This window comes from Gekko japonicus, unplaced genomic scaffold, assembly GCF_001447785.1.
Source record: "Gekko japonicus isolate JY-2015 unplaced genomic scaffold, Gekko_japonicus_V1.1 scaffold427, whole genome shotgun sequence".
Classification (NCBI taxonomy): Eukaryota; Metazoa; Chordata; class Lepidosauria; order Squamata; family Gekkonidae; genus Gekko; species Gekko japonicus.
The window spans coordinates 927,996-936,552 of NW_015163101.1; the positions used below are offsets into that span (position 1 = coordinate 927,996).

The following is an 8,557-nucleotide window of genomic DNA, read 5'->3' on the forward strand; positions in this document are numbered from 1 at the left end:
ACTGTTTATACTTCTGAGCGACCTTGAGTTCGGTCTGTGGAGAGAAGGCATATAAATTCCCTGGGCAAAATAAATACTCCTCCACTGCTATGTTACAAGTCTAATAACGTTGTGGGCTCATACGCGGTGTACAGTAATTGTTACTGGTGCGGTTTCGTTCGGCTCCAGTCTTTGATAGTATTTCATATCTTTATACCAATTAGGTGTAATTGAGAAAAGGTTACCCATGGTCAGTATTACCGTAATAAACAATTGATTAAAGTTCTGACAGTTATAATTTCATGCCCCTCTGCAATTTCGATTTACCTTTTGCTCCACTTCTCTTCGTAGCCTCCCCCCCCTCCCCCGGAACTTGGAGCGACTCTTAAAGGGTCTTTAAAATAGGTTTTCCTGACAGTTAATAACTGGATGCCGGCAACTTCATCTTTTCCTCTCTCTTCTTGTACTTTATGCTGTAAATCCTGTATTTTTTTTTAAAAAAAGAAGGGCAATCACAGCTAGTGCAAATGTGGCTGACCATGTTGCTCCTTCTTCTCTTCCCACTTGAGGCAAATCGGTCTCACCCTGCTCACCGCCGTTTGCAGGGCTACCGGTCAAGCCTCCTGCAACCAGATCTCCCTCCAAGAGGTCCGGCGAAGTCCCCAAAGTCATGAAGACCTGAAGAGGGCTCCAAAAAAGCAAAAAAGGATTGGGGCCGGTTGGGAGCATCCCGACCGGATGTCCGCATTGCTGCGTCGTTGTCCAGAAGTCCTACATTCCCTATTTTTGCTGCTCTTCTCCTTGGTGATAGCATTATGATGATCAGAGGAAATTAATTATTATTATGATGGTTGACAGCTCCACCCTTGGACTCTTGTGGCACCAGACTGGTGACCTAGGAAACCTGATGCAAAAGAAATGCCAGTTGCCTTGGAGATGGAAGGAGAAGGTCATGACATTATCCTTGGCTTCAAACACTGGTGAGGAGGGGAAAACCTCTTGAAATGGCAAAGTGGAGGGGAGAACTTGGTGATCTGTGGGTGTCAGAGAACGAGGCAGTAAAGGGTTGGCTGGGCTGAGCCTCCTGTTTTTCAGTGGGCAGCCTGGGAGTCGTAACTCTCTTTGGCCGAGAGGACGGGGCAGGCCTGCTCAAAAGTTCTCACCTGTGAGTTTTTATTTTGAATGTGCTCCAGATATTCTCTGAATACACAAAGTGTTTGCTCAGTGTTTTATCAGATGTTTCGTGTTCTATGACATTTGGTTTCTGTGTTGGATGTCTGACTGTGAGATGCTAAATATCAAAGTGAGGGCTCGTATTCAGCATGTAGCTGCATCTGGTGCTCTTTGGGATTTAACAGCTGACGTCTAACATCCTCGATGTCTGCTGGAAGGTGCAAGGGATGCCAAAAGCACTTCGATTTTGAGTACAACTTCTAATTGAAAATGCAAATTTGAATTCAGTTTTCTTTTCTTTTTTAAACTTTTGGTGGATTTGAGATATTTGTGAATATTCAGTTCAGTTGTGATTTGTCTTCAAAATCCATTGGTGGATGAATTTCCTGGGAAAGTCATGTGCCCCACTGGTTTCAGTACCTTCCTGTAGTCCCAGGATGCTCTGAATAATCCCATGAGCGAGGGGAAGGGCTTCAGACTTCAGCCACCTGTCCAAGAGCCCAAAGAGATGCAATAAATCACAGCATCTGGGCTCCCCATACCACTGTTAGCGTTTTAAAGACAAGAAAGACAGGTGGATAAAATACTAGATGTGTAAAAGAGGGATGTGAGTTCTCTCTTCTGCTCTGCTGTTAGTCTGGGGTTCCATTTTGCCTTTTGTTCTGCTTCAGACAGAGGTCATTTCAGTTCCCCCGGGTGAGGTACAGGGGGCGCCCCGCCCCCTGTTTCTGGCCGCCCTGCTTCCAGCCCTCATTCAGCCAGGAGGAGGCAGGAGAAGAGGGAGGGTAAGTTGCTTCCTCCCCGCCTCTCCCCACCCCTGCCTGCCTGGGGCCAGGGAGGGCCTTGGCGGGGCTTCCTCGCACTCCCGCTGGCCTTGCAGGTCCACCGCCGGGCCCCTGATGTCAGGGGGTGTGGCATATGCTAATGAGTTATGCTAATGAGTTCCCCTAGCTCTTTTTCTACGAAATGACCCCTGGCTTCAGATATCTTCTAACAAGAAAGGAGGGTTTTTTGAGAGCAGCTAACCGATTTCACACAAGGAGAAACTGTAGTCCTTTAAGAGTTGTCAGCATATTATTAAAATGATACGTTCTGTTTCCCAAGCAAAACAGATTTTATTTTTTGTGGTTGGCTCTCTGCAGAAGTACCACAGCAGAGCAGGGCACCAAAGCCAGGCAGAAACAAAATTAAGCCGATCAAAACTAACCTCCTGTCTGCCAGAAACATATACTATTTAAAAAATTTTAGCTGGTCAAATATTATTATTTTATGTTGCAGAAGAGCAAGCATTTTGGCATGCCGAAGTTGCTCTTTGGGGCAGACTATTATTTGTTCTTCTTTGTTGTGCACTGGTTCCAGAAATACAACTCCAGAAGCACCCCGGATTTCACCCCCCGCACCACCACTTCCTTTATACTTTGCCATCCTCCCCATGGGGACCCAACCCAGTTTACGTCATCTGTTCTCCTCCCTCGTATCCCAGATGAAGGCCTTGTGGATTCTGTTCCCATCAACATTCTGCTGTTGGGGGTGGGGGTGGGATCAGCACGGGATGATTCTGTAGGCTGATCTGTCCTGTGCTTCTGTGTAGAGTCCCCAGTGGGGAGACAAGGGGGACAGAAGGGCTTCAATGAATATCGCTGACATCCGGTAGAAAATGGGTCCCTGGGGGAGAAGGGCTGGGGGTCTGTGCCGCCTGGTGGGGTTTCAGCAGAGATGCAGGTGGCCAGTGGTGGTGTCATGGCTTTGTTGCAGCAACCTGGCTGGGGATCCTTGGGTGGCACCTCTTGGAGCACATCTTGTTGCTCCCGAAAAATACCTCTGCCGGGCAGCTGCTTTGGTTGGCTGTGGAGTTATGCCCATGTGGTATGAGTTGTTTTAACACGTTGCTTCTCTGACTGTGCAGTTTCCACCTGTTGTGTCTTTCAGGGTGTTAATGGAGAAGAGGTCGAATGACAGCCGGAACTGTGGTCATCACAGGCGGAATATTAGCGACTGTCATCTTACTTTGCATCATAGCCGTGCTCTGCTACTGTAGGCTTCAGGTACTTGGATCAAACAATGTGGGTGGCCCAGATCAGTTCATTCTTTCTTCCTTGGAAATGTTACACAGATTGTGATGTGGGCTCTGTGTGTAGTCACAAGGGGACTTCAGGACACATCAGAGTGGCCTTGAGACGGCGCCATCTTGTCATCCCAAATGGGATCTATTGGTGGGGCAAAATTCCTGAATATAACCAGGCTAATAAATTGAAAACACAGTTATGAAATAAATGGATGTAAAATTCGATCTCATTCATGACACCATGCTGACCACTCCATCTGTTGGTCGCAGGTCTGTCGGTCCTCTTCTCAGAAGAGGAATAGCAAAATGCAGGGTGCTGAAAGCCCTTCCCACTCATCCCAGGGCTCCTTGTGTAAATCTGTGGCTTCTTTTGTGGATCTCAGGCATGGCCGCATTTGTACTGCTGTGCCCCTCTCTAGTCACAAAAAGGATATTGTAGTACTGGCAAAGGTGCCGAAAGGACAACCCAAATGAGCAAGGACTTTGGAATGCCTTTTCTATGCAGAAAGGCTAAAGAGGCGAGGGCTTCTCAGGTTAGGGGGGGAAAGATGGCTAAGAGAGGACTTGCAAGAGGATTATAAAATCACGCACTAAGTGCAGAAATACTGATATACTGCTAGAGCATTGTAAGAAGAGGTTTAGCAGGTTCTCTGAATTCCCAGCTTTCATTTAAAAGCAGAAGTTAAGTCTCTTCCCTCGCAGAAATATGCCTTTTTCCTTATATCTCTGTGAGGGAAGGGGGATAGAGGCTTACTTTTTTTTTTAATGAAAGCTGGGGATTCGGAGTACCTGCCAAGCCTATGGGTTACAACGTTCTAGTGCTATATCAGTGTTTTGGTACCATTAAAAAAAAAGTAAAAGAAACTATTTATCTTCAGGGAGGAGGAGAGAGTCCAATCTTCAAAAAAAATGGGCTGGACGTGGGTGTGAATGGTGGGGACAAAGAAAACCACAGAAATATTATGTGCAAGGAGGGAAAAGGCAATTCAAAATCAGCTTCCAGAAAATGTTGGGGTAAAAGTGGTCTCAAAAGAACTGAGAACAAAGAGGGGGAGACAAAAAAAAACCCCCAAAGTGAAAACCAAAGGATCAACATGAGTGAGGGAATCAGGGGCTAAACCAAAGTGGTATGGGGCCAGGATCCCCCCCCCCCAAAAAGCCATGTGTAAAAGCCCATCTTCTCCCCAGATGTCTCATTTCTTTTCTCTTACTTACCAACTTTCCTTTTTCACTTTCTCGTTTCCGGTTTCGTTTGCTCTCCTTGGATTCTTTTATTCTCTAACCACCCTGGGTTGCACTTCCTTTCGGCTTCCTTCAGCCCCGCATTTGAGGGTCTCTCCGCATGCCCCGCCCCATCCCCAGGAATGCCTTGCTGAAAGAAAGACACCAGGTCTGCTCCTCTTAGGAAGACAGCAAAAACCCTTATTTGGCCTTTGAGTGTTATGGTGTTGGGACCTCTCAGCAGGGTTCTGATTCAGAATTGTGTTGGGGGATGTTTGTTGTGGTTTCGTGATTGTGGTTGCTTTGCCGATGTTTTAGGCTGCTTTGTGGCCATTGTCAAACAGCATAAGTATGCGTGGGGAACAAGAGAGGAGTTGGGGGTGGCCCTGGATCCTTGGCTACTAAATTTCTTTGGGTCTTTCCCCAGTATTATTGCTGCAAGAAGGATGAATCAGAAGAAGAGGCAGACGAGCCAGACTTTGCTGTGGACTCCCACATCCCTCCTCTCCACTGCAACCGCAACGTGGCACTGACCAACGGCCCGTCTTTGTATCATTCTTCCCCCTACAAGAAGCCTTCCCAGTGCCGGACGGTCTGTCCCAACTGCTCCCATTTTGAGCCTCCCACATTCTTCCTGCAAGAGCCGGAAGAGGAAGTCCGAAATGGAGGCGACCGCATCAACTACAAGGCCATCAGCCAGGAAGACCTGGAGCTGCCTGTCAGTGTGAGCGGCCTCCAGGCCCTGAACCCCAACCGCCTGACGGCCATGCGCGAAGCCTTCTCCCGCAGCCGGAGCATCAGCACTGACGTCTGACACACGGGGCACGGCTCCCGCGGGCACCCAGAGGGCGGTGGATGGTTTCCTACCTTCTTGCGGCTTTTAGAAACAGCGTCACTCTTTTTCATGAAGAAAATCTATGGGGAGTCTTTTGAACAGATGAATGTATTTATATGTTATTACATATAGCTCTGTGTACCAACTAATAAAGCTTGCTTAAGGGGAGGGGGAGGGGGGGACAGAATGCCAGTAGAGGGTGGGTGGCTGTGTAAGTTTTCTAAAGCCAAGCATTGGGACTGATTTTATATATATATATATAGAGAGAGAGAGAGAGAGAAAGGAGATTTTGATACTGGGCCTCCTTTTGTAAGCAAAGAACATCACCCCCCCTCTGAGCCAGTGGGAAGACCAGGGTGTCTCTGGCATGCCTGCTTTGGAGGGAGGGACACGCAAGGAGGCGCACCCTCAGCTGCCATTGCACACCACCCTTCCCTCCCTCGTCCCCAGATGGGCTGGGCGGGATCTTGTTGCAACTCCCCAGCCTTCCTAGGCCAGCTTCCTATGCGAGCATGTTGGGAAAGAGGCCTCCCGTCTTCACATGCTTCACTTAGCCCCCCCCCCCCCCCGAAGTCTGAATGGGAGGACTGGAAGGGAAGGGGGCTTGCAGCTGGGCACTTTGAGGGAAGGGAGCTTGCAGCTGGTCACTTTGCAGGTGACAGGTGAGCTTCCTGGAGGGGCGGCCTCAGATGCTTCATGGGTTTGATTCTTGCAGCGTCACCTTTAACCACATTCATTTAGCATTGTCTGCTCCCATCCTTAAAGACACCGATTTATTTGCTTTAGTTTGTTAAGGATTGCTTGTGGCGGGCCAGGCGCTTTACCTGAGTACATGGTACCTTTTACACAAGTCTGGAAAAAAAGACAGCCCTCCCCCCCCGTCAAACAAAATTAACCTCTGATAGAATTTATTCTAATATTTTATTTTATTTGCTTACTTAAAGCATCTGTTAGCCCCCTGTCTCCCTGAGGGAGCTCGAGGTGCCTGCCAGTACAGACGAAACACACGGAATAAAACACCCTGGAAATATGTCAGCAGCACCAGCAGCGAACGGAAGGAATCTTCTTTGTTGATCAGTCATATGCGCTTTAGTTGACTGATGAATTGACGCCGTTTGCATCTGAGTGCAAAAGTGGCTGAGCGGCTGCCCACCTGCTGAAGTCCCCGGGTGCGGGGGGGGGGGCTGCCTCTCCCAAGGGGACACCAGCCGGCAGCACTTTTTAATGTGGTCATTATCATACTTCCACGTTTATACACATAAACGCACACAAGAATAAAATCGAACAAAGAACCACCAATTTACAACACGGTAAAAAATACAGTTGTACATTGTCAAGATATCTGTAATTCCTGTGCATTACAAACATTGCCCATTATTGAAGAGGAGGTACTACTAACCTTTTGACATTAATGCGGTCACTGAAATCCTCCTGTACCCGTCTGTTTCCCCCTAAAGCATTTATGTATTCCTCCCCCCATAAGTACACTTATATGGGCTGCTGCAATGAAATTTTATAATTTCTGAATCTTCCAGATGGATTCTGGGTTTTTTTTAAGTCACTCCAGCATAACCACCTTTGGATTCATCAAAAGAGTACATCCTGCCATTTCCATGATCAGTGTCAAAACCTCTTTCCAATATTTTTCTATTGCCAAAACATATATAGGAAGTCTGTTCCAGAGCTCAGACAGCCCTAACATCCATCCAGATTATATACACCCCCTCGGTTAGATGGTGTTGGGTACCACTGGAACTGAGATTATAGCTCTTCTTTCGATCGACTGGAAATAAACTGGAGAAGGTTTTTAGACCAAATCCATTTCCAGTGTTCAGCTGGTATAACTACCCTCAGATCTCCATCCCATTTTTCTCTAAGAACTGACAGGCTCCTCTCTAGTCTCAGCTTAGAAATCTGTAAAATATACCAGTCAACCCTTTTAGAGCATTACCATACACAGTTTTTAGCAATCTTTATGTTAAAAAACAATGAACATTTTTTTAAAAAGTGTTACTAATTAGCTGAGGATGCCTTTTTGGGCAATTTAAATTGATTACTTCCCCTCAGCTAAAGTTTACCTTGCAGCCCTAATCCTAGCCACACATCCCCTGCCGGCGTGGCAAGGGAAATGTTGACCCACTCGCATGGTTGCTGCCCCTCCTGCCGGCACTTTGCTCCACGTGGGGCCTCCTCCTTTTCAGGGCTGCCTCTGTCTTTTCCCACCAACTCCTAACATGCGTTTGATCAGCTGCATCCCACCAGGGAGATGTGCAGGTCATTATCCTCATCCCTCTTTCAGAAGCCACTTTGGTCAGAAATTCTTCTGCAGCGCTGGGCTCATGCTTCTCAGAATAGACGTAGAAAAGAAAATCATGTGTGATGCTCTCTGATGCTAATTACTAGTAAAGGTCAGAATGTTAACTGTGAGTTCGATTGACCCAACAAGAGAGATGGGCGTGTGGAAGCAGGCTTCCTTGCATAGAGCCCTCCCCCCCCCCCCCCCCCCCCGGGGCAGCACAGTAACCAGGCTGGAAATCTGAAAAGAGGGGATCTGGATCCAATGGAGTAACACTGAGCATCATGGCACATCATTTGGGTTGACTGGGGATTTTTAATGGCTAACATCGGGACATCTCAAATTAACCCTGTGTGCAAATCATGCCCCCCAGCCACATCTGGCCAATGGAACGTTTAATCTGGCCGTTGGGTTGTTTATCCATTTGTCAGGAATGCTGTCTCCTTGTACTGCCCCAGGAGCTACTGGGGCTGATGCTTCCATCCAATTGTCAAAGCAGCTCAAGAGCAGCAGAAGGGAAGGGCACAAGGGCACTAGCTCCGTCGTGGTGGGTCCGGGTTTGGCGCTGGCTCTCCGTATGTCCAGCACAGGCCCAGGTGCGGCCTCCGGGCTTAACAATGGGCATCACATGTGGGTCATACTGGAGCTAAAACAAGCATTCCTTTGAGCAGCAGAGAATCACCCAGTGGCTTTTGGACCCAGTGTTTGGGGCAGAGCCGCATGAGGAGAAAGTTCCACCATAAAAATGATGAACGCTGTCCAAAGAGATGGCACAGCATTGTACATAAGAACATAAGAGACGCCAATGTTGGATCAGGCCAAAGGCCCATCCAGTCCAACACTCTGTGTCACACAGTGGCCAGAAATACCAGTGCCATCAGGAGGTCCACCAGTGGGGCCAGGACATTAGAAGCCCTCCCACTGTTGACCCCCCCCCCCAAGCACTAAGAAGACTTGCGCCAGAGGCCCTATCTATACCTTGTCGCTA

At 48.0% G+C, this 8,557-nt stretch overlaps 1 protein-coding gene across 1 annotated transcript; it reads left to right on the top strand.

The window, feature by feature from the left end:
- The first annotated feature begins 3,104 nt into the window (after positions 1-3,104).
- FAM163B (family with sequence similarity 163 member B) lies at positions 3,105-5,324 on the top strand. Its single transcript, XM_015406742.1, has 2 exons — positions 3,105-3,197; positions 4,866-5,324. The coding sequence occupies exons 1-2, from the start codon at positions 3,105-3,107 to the stop codon at positions 5,250-5,252; spliced, it is 480 nt and encodes a 159-aa protein (XP_015262228.1). The 3' UTR covers positions 5,253-5,324.
- Positions 5,325-8,557: the final 3,233 nt, after the last annotated feature.

Bases quoted from the DNA above. Each gene is read 5' to 3' on its own strand.
- FAM163B (XM_015406742.1), top strand. From the start codon at position 3,105: ATGACAGCCGGAACTGTGGTCATCACAGGCGGAATATTAGCGACTGTC. The intron at 3,198-4,865 runs GTACTTGGATCA...GTCTTTCCCCAG, and splicing joins TCTGCTACTGTAGGCTTCAG to TATTATTGCTGCAAGAAGGA.